Genomic DNA, 14,854 nt, shown 5'->3' on the forward strand with positions numbered 1-14,854 from the left:
AAATGAAAACAGCGTCAGCTAGCTTGACTGCAGTCTGTTGCTAATGATTGATTCAAAGGCAGATATTAAAAACACCATCAATCCCGTTGCCTTTGTTTCAGTCCCCTCATGATGTTGTTGTTGATTGGGATTAAAAGGCCAAAGGAAACTGTTCTAGTGTCAACCTGTTCATAGGAACAGTACAGACTAGGCCAGCTTTTCAGAAGCAGCACCAAACAAACCGAATGTTTCACACACCAGCATTTAAAATAAATATTGATTATTTTAATACATGCTATTTTGCAGGAAGCAGCAGAAGGGGAGAGGGATATAACGGAGTATTCGCCTCCATGCTGAAATCTCCTTTGTTAGCTCTACAGGTTTAACAAAACAAACCTGCTTTTCCTCACTGAGCACTTGGGGAGAGCGTCTCACTTGTCTTCCACAGCAGAACAAGACAATCTCATGTGCTTAAAGAGCCTCTACCAACTAAAGAAAACAAGCAAGAGCCAGCTCAGCAGAGAAGGAGGAAAGGCCACTTCTTCCCAGCTGCAGGCTGGAGAAGTTCCTCCCTCCAGAGTGGCGTGGAGGTCGCGGGCAAAGGCGAGCACCAGGAGCCCACAGCCCCCAGGCCAGGTCAGGGCCGGCGGCGCAGCGACCTGAGCAGCGGCCGCACAGGCTCCATGGTTTGCCAGAGGCAGGACTCATCACAGGACGCCCAGGTCTCCTCTGACTGAACCGCTCCAGGGGCAGAGCTGCGGGCACCTTCCACCCCGCGGACATGTGCTGACACAGCCGCTGACACAAGCATGCTCCTGACGGGAACCGAGCTCAGGACATGCCATCCTGACCAACAGCCCAGCCCGCCTCTGCCGGAGCAGACAGAGGAAACTAACTGAAACCCTGATGTTGGGGGATAACAAGGTTTAAGAATAGAACAGAAAAATTAAACAACCGATCCCCTGGAAAACAGAAAGAAGTTATCATCATAATGGAAGCTGACGAACAGACTGACAGTTAGTTTGGAGACTTGGCGTCCCTTCTGCTTGTATTGCTCATCCTGTGCTGCACAAAGCCAAATTCGGAACTCGCACTGCAGAAAGTCATCTGCAACAACTAAGTGGATGGCACAGCAGGTTAGGACTCCTGTTTTAACAATTCCTATTACACCTCTTCTACTGGCCCACCATTCAATCCCTGACCAACTGAAAAGAATCTTCAAGCAACACAGAAGCGCCTTACAAGCGTACTTAGTGACACAATATTTTTACAGACCAGTTCCCCTTGCAGAATTGGTGGAAGGGTAACGTCCTTTCGTTTCAACAGTGCACAGGCACAAGTAAGATGCTGTCTGACACACAGGATTAGCATCCCTTTCCTGTGTTCAGTTTCTAGCTTGGCATTCTTTGCTCTTCCAAACATAGTCATACGCATTACAAGTTTCACCTGGCAACTATTTTCTACCTGTGTATTTCAATAAGAAAAAAATTCCTCATCACACCCAGTTTTAATTTCTGTAAAGAACAGCGAAAGAGAGCAATTATGAGTAAAGTCTATCACAGAGATACCTGTAACTATTAGTCTCTGCGTTATCAAAACACTGCACACTGAATACTACTACTGCAGCAGTATGTACAGCACTGAGAATCCTCTGAAGACTTTAAGGACACTGTTAAAGTTTAACGAATCCCCTAAAGGTGGCAGAATCTGTATCTAAGCTTTTCTCAGCACAAAAGGGAAAATAAATTATTTACCTGTAACTCAATCCTCTGACAAACTTACTTCCCAGAAGATTTTGAATAGTCACTCTTGTTTCTTCCAGTAGATTTTTAGCAGCTGAATCTCCTACAGCAATAGCAACAATGCGGCCAGGACTTCCATTTTTCAGTAAGTTCTGGAGCTTCAAGCTTTCTTCTGAAAATTCGTGAGTATCAAACTTCAGCACTTCCAAAATCTCTGCTGTGTCCTGATCGATCACTCTCACATTTAGTCCACGGGAAAAATTCTTTTTAAATGTATAATGACCATAGGCCAGCCCTGAGAAATACACAGTCTTTGACAGAAGAGTCCATGATAACTTCTGGTGCCCATGCAGCTCCAGCGTTCCTTCAGGGCCCACGCCAATAAATTTTCTGCCAAATTCTGGCACATCAGCACCTTCGTTTGACTTCCCATACAAAATAATAGTTGCTTTGGATTTATAGCGGCATTTCTCTGCTCCAACATGAAGCATTCCACCATCCTTTATCAGGATAAATCGAGTTCTCAAGGTAATATTTTTAGAACCTTCTTTATCATCACCAAAAACAAGTAACCCTAAAGGAAAAAAAAAAAGTTCTGTGGTCAAAGCAAAATTCAGACAGACTCAAAGAACACAGTTCTGCAATAAGAACAGGAACATTACAGATTTATTTTCCACAACTATGAATTAAGCTGTTACACTTTCATATACGTTTAAGAATATTTGGGAAAGTAGCTCCTACCAATTGCGATGTATCTTTGTAAGAATTTGTTTGGTTTATTCCTAACTTTTCCTGCCATTTTGGTAGAATTACTAACATACCACAGTCAGCATCAGAAGACAATCAAATCTTGTACAAGGAAGGCTACTACACAAGTCTTGCTTTACTGTGTCCTACAGAAAGCCACGTCAATGCTCCATTGAAAAGACTTTACTGTGTTTATTTCTCTTTTTAATAATATTTCTGGCCTGGTAGCAGGCTAAAAAGTAAAAGCAGGCAAACTGGTTTTATAATAACTATAAGATTATAATTATTATAATAACTTCTTGCTGTTAATAAATAAATAATTTTCTTTTAATATAAAATATTATTTTATATTATAAATATATAAGCTGCAACATAAAATTCAACACATTTTTCATGTAATCACAGAATCATAAACTATGCAGTAAACTGAAGCATGATGTGCATCTTGCCATTCATACCTCCATCCTGTATAACTATGGAGTGTACTGTAGCATCTGAGTTCAGACGAAACAAATCCCCTTTTTTGATAAAAACTCTCTTTTCAGGATCTTTCCCAGGGCTCCAGTTTTTAAGACGAGGATTCTGATCGGGACAATTCTCTGCAATACAATGCAAAATTAAGGTTCAAAAAAAAAAAAAAAAAAACCACCATCATCACATCAATTAAGGCAGCACCAGGATGAAAAGAAGCAAGGCAGAATCAGTCATCCACAAAGGATTCCCACCTCCTTCTGTAGTCACATTACTGCAGCCACTGATGCTAATGTTTGTATTAGAGCAGCCAAAAAGATATCTGAAAGGTTGCTAAACTCACACTGGTGGGAAAGCATTCTTATACCGAATTAAACTGCTGATGACCGCAGACTGAACTGTCAACATGTACTGTTGACAATAAACACTGTCGAACTCCAGCTGAGTTTTCTGAGATTTTCTGCATCACCTGCAGTAGATGAGGAGAGGTAACTGGAAAGCACTCGGATCCATAGCAGTCACACTGAGCACTGGACTTCCTAGGCCAGCTACCTAGACCAACATAGTTGTAAAGCATTTAAATACCCCACCTCTCTCAAGGTCTCTCCCTGTGTGAGAAAGGCTGATCCCTCCTTAAGCACTCCAATCACTTCTTTCAGTATAGGTTTGCAAGTAAGGGACAAAGAGCTACAAGACACCCTTAATATATTTAGCGTAACATCTTACTGGTTAGAGCAGTTTCCTAGGAGACAAGACATTTGAACCTAAACTGACAGTTTGTACTCCTTAGGAAGTCAGCTTAAATATCAGGCTACAAATTACGCGAGAGCAGAGACACATGCAATCCTTGCTGAAGGTCTGGCACTACACAGGCAGTAACACCATACTACGAGGCCAGAAAAGGAGACGCAGCAGCAAGAACTGACAGGACTGTGTGATTTCAGATGAAGATACAGCAATGTAGTACCTACAACATGCACATCTTTAGCATATTAAGCAGCTGAGTAATGCTGCAGCATAGACACACTACAAAAACAGAAAAGGGAAGTATATTCTTTGGAGTTTGTTACAAAAAGAAAAGTCAGACTGAAAATATTTTTCTTAAGCAGAAGACAACCAAAAAGATGCCAAAATAAACAGGTTAGCATCCCAGCTGAAAGTAACTGCTAAAATAGCCTTTTCACATCTTCTCTTCTGGAGAAAAACACCCACACATCTGCAATGCAACTCTGGGGGCAAAAAGCTACTACCAACAGCCCGTTGTTGCAAAATCTAAAAAAGCAAAACCTGCCCACAAGTTTAACACAACCCAGCCTTAGCTTTGCTGGCAGAGATGTTTTTCCTTTGGTGTTACTCTCCACATTTCAAATCCTTTCCAACTCAGGAAACCCACATAAACCAAGATTTGGCTACCAGTGGGAAAAAAATTAGTAGAACTGCGTAAGGGCAAAAGGCATTCAAGTAGTAATATAAGAATAAAGACAAAAGAAAATCTTTTGGGGGATCCTAAAATGACAGCATTTAGAAAATGAAATTCAACATGAGAAAAAGCCAAAAAGCAAGTAGCACTGTGATCAGCAAGACTGCTGAGCACCCAGCGGATAAACACAAGTCTATCGCCTGACTCACACAGAGTCACTAAACCCCTTCCCCCAGACACCACACACGCAAGCACTGTGAAGAAACACATTATTTCCTGGCTCGTAGCAAAGGGCAATGTAAGGAAACCATGAGTCAGCAACCTGATGATTTCTGCTTAGCATGATTCACAGAAGATCTAGTAAATGTAAATTTTTCTGTTGAGTCAGAAAGAAGAGGTATAGCACAATAACTGGGAAAAAAAAAATTCAGTTCTATTGGACATTACAATCCAGCAAGCAAGCCATCAGCATCAGAAATAAGCATTCCTGTAATGCAAGCATGCTTCTGAAGCACAGTGGATGAACTTTTTGGCAAGCAGATCACATGTGCTCAGCAAAAGTGTTTCAAAACTCTTCCTTAGAAATTGCAGTGTGGTGCAGGGAAACATCAAATATTTAGTACTCCACCATATGTTACTTCCAAAATTACTGATTAGATTTTACAGACCACCGTCATTGCCTCTACAGTTAAGGTTAAATGAAAACAGAAGCGTAGAGCAGAACATTTTAGCTAGTTGTGGCCTTGCCAGATTTAACCACTCTTGTTGAAATGTCTTCAAGTCAAGCCTCTGCTTCAGAGCATTTTTGTAAAAATGGTTCAGCTCTCCCTTAAGGTTTAGTTGCTTCCAAGAGAGTTGGGGGCAGGGGGGAAGGAAGTGATATTTTTGCAAACAGTGGAGAAAAAAAAAAAAAACACCCACAAAAACACCCTGCCAAAGAAAAAAAAAAAATAATTCTAGAACTTTCCATGTGGTGGAACAAGGATACGAAATTTGGCAGGAGAAAAGCCAGGAAACAGTTCGCAAGACGTAGTTAAATAGTTGCTTTCTACCTGCTTAGCCACCAAGTCTGGAGTTTTTAAGGCCTCTGGGAAAAAGTTACCAGTGTTATATTATGCTCAGCAGAAGTTTATCACAGTTTGGCAGCTAAATTTTCTAAGGATCCTGTTTACCCTGGGCAAGCTCCAGCTGAGAGCTGCAAAGGCTAAGCAGAACTTTTCCCTGAAAACCTCCCCAGCTTGTCACCCCGACCTTGCACCATAAGCCCCTGGAAATGGGGAAGGAAATTGCATTTCCAGCGCTCTCCCTGATCTCCAGTGTTCAGGACTCCTTAGGAAAAAAAAAAAAAAAAAAGATGATGACAGGAAGATAAAAGCATAGAGGAAAAAACAAAGCAGCTGACAGGCAGGAACACAAATGCAGACAAGTACCATTTTCCCTTTGGGGAAGGTATGCCGGAGGTTAAGGATTTACACGCAATTACCATTAAGTCTCACATTCCCTCCACTGCCTTTTAAACAGACATTAAAAAGTACTGACAGTATGGATTTCCAATTAGCCCTTAAGAAGAACACACCTAGCTGGAACTGGTGTCCTTGGCTGCAGTACCACATGTGCTAGGTTGGAGCTGAGTGTATGAACATTTCAATCTGTTGGGAAACTCTTGGGGAGTTGCTCCAACAACAATACTGCAAGATTAAATCTGCAGCTACAGCCAGACTTTCCTTGGTGCCTGCAGGCGCTTCTCTTGTGTCAGGCTTTCCAAAGGATTCTGTGGGTGCATGTTGCGTTTTTTTAAAAGCATAATGCAGGGCAACTTCAGAAAGACACAATGCAACAATTAATGCTGAAAATGGGCTTGGACTTCTACTGAGAAGCAGTGGGACACAAAAGCAAAGCAGTCATGACCTTGGGTTACTCCTTAGCCATTACGCAAGTCATTACTGTAGACAAAAAAAAAAAGCTCATCTACTAAATCACAGCAACTCTTCCTACAGCATCTTCAGTATCCCTGGTGATCCATCAACCACTTGCTGACCATGCATTCAGTGCAAAAAATGCACACAATTCAACGCCTCTGGAATGAGCTGCTGTGGATGAAGCAAAAACATTCCAAAACCACTTACGCTTTTACAAAAGGCCAGCCATCTCCTTCAAACTATCAGCTTTTAAAGCATAAAGAGACTATTATTTTATGTATCCCGCAGCACACAATAACACCCCACTTCTTCTAAACCCATCAACAGAATCTACAGCTTTTAGTTAATTAAAAGTTAAAGTCTTGATATCAAAGCAGGAAGGTTTTATCCCAGCCAAAAGTACTTCTCAGAGTCAACTAGCTAAGCCACCCTTCAGACTTCTCTTGAACTTGGCAGTAACCAAAGTACTTACTGCAGATACATACCCGCCACCAGTGACCTGGATCACCACACAGCAGTAACTTTCAATTTACTGCTCCCTCAGGTCTTTTTGTTTTCCTTAATAATTATTAGGAAAACTCAGTAACTTCACCCAAGAAGAGATCTCGGCAAGCCACCACCAAGAGCACTCCAGTTAGATGTGTGCATTTTGTACTGTCATCTGAAATCTTCAACTGATCATCTAATTTGTTCAACCTGTTTGGAAACTGAATCTTTTGAGGTACTATGCCAAGAGCCACTGAGGAGTCTAAGTTTGTTGTGTTACAATAGCCAACAGTTTCAACTCAAACCCCTGTTTTTTAGCTTTTAGAAATCTGAATTCTGCCTTAAGAAAAACACCAAACCAAAAGAACTCAGAATGCAAAAAAAAAAAAAAAAACAAAACCAAAACCACCCAAAACCCCTACAAACCAAAACAACCCATGCTCCAAACTATACTGCCAACCATTAGCAACTTCACCTCACAGCAACTCCTAGCAGTATTTGGCCAGAGGGATGTCTACTTAGCAATCAATGGTTAATCACATCACCTTTTCATGCTTTATAATCACCAACACATTTGGGAGGATTTTCAAATTCCATGGAAGTTGCCCAGTTATCTAAGATTAACTGAAAAAATCAGGGCTACTACATCAAAAAGGTCCCTACCCAATTTGTGTATAAACAAAGCAAACGTACTGTTAGTATTAATTCTTGCAGGTTTTTAGATGTTTTTACTTGAATACTCTTTTACTACCTTCCTTAGTTACTGCTTAAACAGGATTTCATTTTGTCTGCAGTTTGTGAACAGACAGCTTCTTCTGCAGACAAAAATAATTACACTCATACAACACCCATGCTGCTTTCCTACTCACCAGCAGTCTTTATTTACTTCTATGCCATTTTGCTTCACGTAAGTAAACCAAATCATGCATAGTAAAAACATACAGAAATGACACTAAAAACAGAAAAAGAAGCTGATCTTAGCCCCCAAACACTGCAACCCTCCATGTTAAAACCGCAGTAAGTGTCCTATTTTTGCACTTAACACTAATGCTGAATAAGCACTGACACTGAATTATTGAATTGCATTCACAGGGACTGTAATGCCTAGGATGATTTTGTTTGCAAAAGAACTTACCATCTGGAGCATATTTTGAAGCTATTCCCAAAAAAATCCCCAGTGCAACAAAAAGTGAAAGGCTAGAAATGGCAAAGCAAATGAGAGTATTTTTATGCCTGCTGGCTTCTGCCTGGTGGCGGTGCTGATTCACTGGTAAGGACGGGAGTCTTGTCCGGGCTTCTTGTCTCGCAGAGGTGAATTCGGCTGCAGCATGGCTCTGCGAAGGCGGTGGGGGACGGAGAGGGGCGATTCTCCCTGGGACGTACCCCGAAGACCTGTGACCGCTCCCGTTCTGAGGCCGGAGGAAAGCAGGGGAGCTCCCCCTGGCATCAGTGTGTTGCATGTTATAAAGTCACTGGAACACACAGGGGGGAAAAACAAGAGATAGGCTTTCAGAACACAGAGTAAAATACATAAAAAAAAAAAAAGAGAGACAAAAGCAATTTTAAGCCACATGCCTTCTCAAGAGCAGCCACTGAAACTGTGGCTGTTCACAAAGTACCAGTCACTCAGTTGCTACTGGTCATTTGCCACGGTATAACAGCTTGAAACAACAGTACACATATCTTCAACAATAAAATTAAACTCAAAAGCATCTCCTGCAGGAATGCCGTACCGCACAGACCATTTCTTTGTAGTTCCACCAGGTATTTTTCACAGAGTGTTTTCACAGTTAACAATTATGAAACAAGTTGAACAATGAGAAAGCTAGCAACCCCTTCTTCCCCACAGTTATGCAAAGAATGCCTAAATGTATTTCTTCTGCACACAGAAGCTGAACAAACTCCTCATTGTTTTCCTTTATGGAAAAGGAGCTGAAAGAGACAAGCCTTGCTTCCACACTGGAAGCAGTAAAATGCATTTAAATTTAATATGTAAAATACCAAACAATTTTATTTATATTCATGCTGATGCTACTTAGTCAACACTTTTAATTAGCTGAGGCATATAGAGCCTGCAAACTCCTAGTTTACTTGCAGCGGGATTTGGTTGCTAAGTAAAGGAGCATCAGGAATGGTCCTGTAAGAAAGTCATCTGCATCTTCTTCAGCAAACCTGTGGGTTTTCTTGCTGCTGAGATGCCTGGGTTCAGACACAAAGCCCGGAAGCAACACAACTGCTACAGATCTCTGTACACATCACCAGAAGTGAGTGCTACTTTTATTTTAGTTACTAGTATTGTTTCCATCTTTTTCCAAAGCTACCAGTGAGGAAAGCCTACCTAAAACATCACTGCCCAGCCCATCCTCACCAGCAGTTCTAACCTACCACACTCTTGTGGTTTGTTTTCAGAGATGCAAAACTGTGTTTGACTTTTCTCAGGCTTTCTGGTATACCGTGTTGTACTGTATGGAGTACTCACAAAGCTTGCACGATTTTTTTTTTTTGTTTTAATTAACATTTCTTAGGGATGGGATTTTTTGAGAAGGCTGCTCAAGTTTCAGTTAACTGAAACCCAACTTTCCAAACTAATCCTGAATGGGATTTAGGCGTAAGTCATGTGCATTAAATATAAAAATGAATTATGAAAATAAAAAGTACCAATAACGGAAGAGCATAAAGATAGCCTTTCTCTTCCATTAACAAAGGGAAGTCTGAGCTATGCTCTGAAGTGCCAGGCACGCTGGTGAAGGAGAAACGTGACAACTCTAATCTTATTCTGAGAAGTAGCAAAGGAGCCTTTTGTCTTGCATGCTGCAAAATCTGATACTTCACTGTCTCAAGGCAAAAGAGTTGTTGTTATTGAACAGGCTGGATTACCCTTTCATTGGGGATAATGCCTCTCCAGATGTACGTGCAGTGACAATAAAGGCACTGAAACATTAACTGGAGTAGCCACCCCAAACTGCAAAAATTATGCCAAGTCCTCCAGCATAGTTTTTCACACCTGTTCATTGTAGCAAATTGATTTTCACCATTCTCCTTTCTGTTCTTCGAGAAACTATTTCCCAAACCTAATCCTCTGCTCTCAAACTTAACTGCCCAACGCGTTATGAGCACTGTGAAACAGCTTGCTTTCACCACATGTGCTTCTACACTCAACTAGCCATCTTTCAGCAGTGAAAACTCAATCATTTCTATGTTTTAGAAGTGGCGTTAGCAGAACAGGAATTTTCAGCTAATTCAAAGGCAGTATTTACATATAGCTGAAACAAATACTGAAGTATCTGTGATTAAAAATTTAAAGAAATCTGAGCCAGCATTGAGATTTTTTTTATAGTTTCAACCCCCAACTCCTCAACATGATTAAAAAGTTTTCAGGTATCGCATTTACCTATCACATCGACAAAATGACTACAGAGTGTTCATTATAACATGATAGAAAGAGTTAACAAGTTTATTAATTGCTCAGCTGTATCAACTAAATCCAGAATGGTTATACACAACTCACTTTCACAGAATAATTTTATCACAACTTTGCCTACTAAGACCTCTTAAAGTACTGCTGCCCCTTTAAGGAAAAAAAGTCATTCATTACAACAGACATCGAAAACACTTGTGTCATATTTCAAGCATATTTTGCTTTGTACAACAGATTCCACCTTGTCTGCAAGCCTCAATTCGCAACCTGTAAAAATCTAGTGCAGACACAGGTCACCCCATGGATGGGTGGAAAAGAGACTGCAGAATCAGTGTCTTACCCATTCCAAAATAAAAATAACGAAACAATGCCATAAGGAGATACCTAGCACAATCAAAAGACTTGCTATACAGTTTTCCATTTCAACAGGAGTAACCATTTCAACACTTCCTTCTTTAAGCTAGAGAATTTCAAATAACACAAGAAGAGGGAAGGATCTTTTCTACTCTGTAGAACAGCTACTGGCTTTTTTGTTAAAATTAAGACACATCAACAACCTGATTCAAATTATTGACTTATTTGTATTCTGTTGAAATCCTCAGATAGCGTCACACAAATGCAAGTGCAGTAGTTGGCTATATGGTCAGCTGTGCTGTAGACTGTGCAGTTCTTTGTTTACACAAACACAGTTTGAGTAAAATGCAGGGAAAAAGTAAATCTGAACTGTTTAAATACCACTTTTCCCAAGTTCCATGTATCTGAATTTTTCCATGTAACACTTTTCCTTTCTCCACCTAAGGTCTGCCATTTCCCTTTGACCTGTGCCTATACTGCATTCCTTTAAAAGAAAAAGCAAAAAATGCCAAGATCAAAGAGCCCAGGAGATCATTTGCAATTAAAAACACCAGAGTCACCTGGATCTCCTAAACCCACAGAAGCAGGAGGTCTCCTAAAGGAGCTCAAGATCTGGGCATCCCCTCTTGATGGTGCAGTCCTAGACAAGAACACCACAACTTTTACAATTGTACTACAGTACACAGAGTGATGCAGTATTTTACTCTGCATCTTGCTTCAGAGTGATTTCAGTAAAAGCCAAGTTCTTGCATAATACACAACTGGCTGCCTTACCCAACAGAATTATACAGAATACGATCTGTAAAAATCTGTTACTTGCCATGTCATTCAGGCAGGCTGCTACCTCAGTATTCCCAAGCTTCTCACCCTTCAGCCTTCAACAGGGTATTATGCAAAATCCATTGCTCACCACAGCTTTTAGTCAGTGCCACAGGTAGGCATGTGCTTGCAGCACCAGGGAAGCTTGCAACCCAAGGACTTGTCTAGAGCGTCTCAGATGCTTCAGCCCACTACGCACTCGTTACCACTCATCTGCTGGAAGACTACACTATTTGCATGTCACTCTTCTGCAAGACTAGTGCTACTCCACACAACCTGGGTTTCTGCTTATGCACCCTCTCCAACAAACTCGGTTTGCGGCTGGTTTCCTAGCAAGGAATCAGATTCACTCTCGAGGCAATTCAAAACATCACCTGACACCACCCGAAACGTGAGAAATATACCAAGATACTTCACACTTTTCTGCTGTCAAATGCTCAGTCTAACAAAATATGTCAAATGTGCCAGAAAACTCCTGCACCCTCGCACCTCCTCAAGACACTGTAAACAAGCATGCTTACCTTCATACAGTACAAAGAAATTAATGCTTGCCTTAAAGCGTATTTTAAGGATGCATAGTTCATTAATCCTTAAGAAGCTATCCTTACCAAACAGAAAGCGATGTAAAGCAAGCTCTGAAAGTACGACATGCACACCTTTACAAGCCTCCAAGCTGATCAGCTACAATGGAGACACTGATTTGAGGACAATGTTTCCAGTGCCTTAGAAGTCCCCAGTTCAGCAAATCTTCACCCCACCGTCAAGAAAATTAATGGTTCCCAGCAGACAGATGGGGTGCCCACAGACTTTCCGATCTGGTTCCACATTTTCTTCCACTGCCTTGTTTTGAAATTACACCTATTCACTGTGATAATAGACAGCACGTCTGTAGAAAACCTACTCTTCCACCCGCATGTGCAAAAGCTGGAAAGAATATGTGCACAGTAAAACACATTAACACAGTTAAGTAACTGCTGGAAATCACAAAAACATTTATAACAGCCTGAAAAATCCCAGCTGACTTAAAGTGTGAAAACTCTAGACTTCTACCATATACGCTGTTTGCCGCGTGCCAACACTGAGTTTTCTCCCCTGCCCAGCAGTTTCAGAAGAAAATCAGAGGACAAACAGGAACAGCCATAGAAAAATAACTACAAGCTCTTTTATAAAGATTATAAAACTTTGTCCAAAATAAGTTATATTGCACCATATTTTCTGAATTTCCTGTGTAGCAACTATTAATTTTTCCTGATTTTTTTGGTAGACAGAAAATGCACAAAATTGCATGATACGCAACCACTGGAAACTACTTGAGCTGAGGACTACATCTCCTAGAGCACGTCCTTCCGAAGTACCACAGATAAAAAGACAGCAGTGCAAGCTTGCATAACATTTACAGTATAAGAAAAGGTCTGTAGATAGAAGCAATCTTCACCAGCTGGTCTAATTAAATATTTTGAGCACACAAGTCTCTCTCCAGGTCAGAGGCAAATTTAAAGCCTATATACAAGTAGGAAAAGTTTAATTACACATGTTTAGGTGATATGCAAAACAATTTATTTATTATCTATGGATTAGAAAGGACGCTGGGGCAAGGGGGTGGAGCAGATGGTGAGAAGATCGCTTCCCAAGGGAAGCAGACAGGTAATTTGCAGCATGTGGAATATGAGTTTGTCTGTGGGAACAAGTATGAAATTACAGCATGCAAAGCAAAACCACTCTTGGGTTCACGGCTTATGGCACACAGGAGAGCCATGCATTTAGTTCCTAGCCTCTTCTGAAGGCATTTGGTAGGTCTCTGTTAAGGATGAGGCTGAAAGATCAGTGGCAAAGTCAGCTTTTGTACAAAAAAAATGGTTCCCCTCTCCAGTGACAACCGGGCTTTTCTCATTCATCCGCAGTTTGTGTGAAAGAGCTCTGCAGCAGTCACTTGGTTTCACTTGCCTAAGTGTCAGAAAGCATTTGATCTAGCAGATGAAACACCTGACTTTTCACAAAGTTCATGTACAAAACTTACATATTTTCATAGTTCTGCAGAGACGTATCCTACTATAGAATCTGCAGGGACACACTGGTCTTTTCCAATTCCTGGACACCAAACACTGTCCTGCAAGCATTCTTAACTGACCTCAAGAGACTGCTAGTCTGCTCTGATCTTGCCAATTGAAACAAAGAAACATAAGCCAGAAGCCACAGCATGGACCTGTGGCCTGTGTATCTAAAATGCTGCCTGACGCTTCCAGTGACTGCAATTTCTTCCCTCCTTTGTTTCGTTTTGACATAGTTATTCTTTATAAATCACTTACAAATTGGGGAACTCAATTCTGTTTCTCATTCATTGTTGAAGTAATAGCACGTTCTGCTGGAGGAAGTTACTCAGAAACCATTTGTTTCTTTGCACACAAGTGAACAGACCGATGACTTAAATATGGATAACCCAAGCGAGCACACTAGGAAATACGGCATGTGTGCTGAAATAGGCACACAAATGGAATAATTTTTACTGTTTCTATCATTTGCAGAAAATTAAAGATTTAGTGACTTGCATAAGAGATCAAGAGTGGAAACTTGCATTTTAATCACGCATCTGCCACTAGCTTGCTGCGTGAGTCACAGCTTATTTGGACTCCAAGCCTGTAACACGAGAAAAAATGTGGTCACTAGCCTCACAGGGACATTGTGAGGGTTAGTTTACAGAACACGGTGGTCTCCCTCAGCGATGCATCTGAGTACCAGCCTGCTTATAAGCAAATAAATAGCTCTGTTTAAGTCAACAGCTTCCACGTGAAAGTAACGGATTTGCAGCATTCACCTTAGAGAACCTGAAGAAAATGGCAGGGGAAAAAAAAAACTAAAAATGGGGCAAAAAGAAATTTTTTTAAACTACATCTTGCATCGATGATAAGAAGAAGTAGTATCTACAGATATCTGCAGTCTCTAGAAGAACACAAATCCCATCCAAAACAGCTACAGCTTAGGACTTCACCACAGAGAAATATTCTATGTAACGGTAATACACTTCAGAGAAGTGAAGTCCAGTTCTGACACTACCTTGAATCACTGATGAAACAGAGTTCCAGCCCACAATTCATTCAAGAGGAAGAAGGTGAGATTAGATATCTATTTCCTTATTATTAAACTAGAAAAGCTCTCACAAATACATTAGAAGCATATATGACAGTACAGAATATAACAGGCAGTAAAGGAAAGAGTAGGATCCCATATCTAGCTTTGGTCAACAGATGTAAGCATAAATACTCCAAGAAACTCCCGAGTGTATCAATAGAATCGCTTAATAACTGGTGGGTTGTCATGTTTAAATTATATTTAAAACATTAGTCGGTAGCATAACATGCTCTCTTCCATATCAGTATACGCATTTCTTTCTTCTTCATCCTGGTTCTTTGTCCTTATCTTGGTTTTCTTCTCAAGGAAACCTCTCCAGTTCTTACAGTTTTTTTTCAGTCCAATTCAAAATTCAGTAAACGACATGCCACCC

The 14,854-nt window shown here is 40.8% G+C and overlaps 1 protein-coding gene across 3 annotated transcripts in view; it reads right to left on the minus strand.

Annotated features, from left to right (window-relative positions):
* Positions 1 to 14,854, minus strand: part of CEMIP2 (cell migration inducing hyaluronidase 2) — a 48,547-nt gene that overhangs the window by 29,397 nt on the left and 4,296 nt on the right. For all 3 annotated transcript variants that reach the window (XM_075447169.1, XM_075447167.1, XM_075447168.1), the window contains exons 2-4: positions 7,900 to 8,236; positions 2,927 to 3,067; positions 1,734 to 2,295 (exon numbers count right to left, since the gene is read on the minus strand). In XM_075447169.1, coding sequence (XP_075303284.1) covers positions 1,734 to 2,295; positions 2,927 to 3,067; positions 7,900 to 8,224 — 1,028 coding nt within the window. In that variant the 5' untranslated portion in view covers positions 8,225 to 8,236. The remainder of the gene's footprint in view (positions 1 to 1,733; positions 2,296 to 2,926; positions 3,068 to 7,899; positions 8,237 to 14,854) is intronic.

This window comes from Opisthocomus hoazin, chromosome Z (genome assembly GCF_030867145.1).
Source record: "Opisthocomus hoazin isolate bOpiHoa1 chromosome Z, bOpiHoa1.hap1, whole genome shotgun sequence".
NCBI lineage: Eukaryota > Metazoa > Chordata > Aves > Opisthocomiformes > Opisthocomidae > Opisthocomus > Opisthocomus hoazin.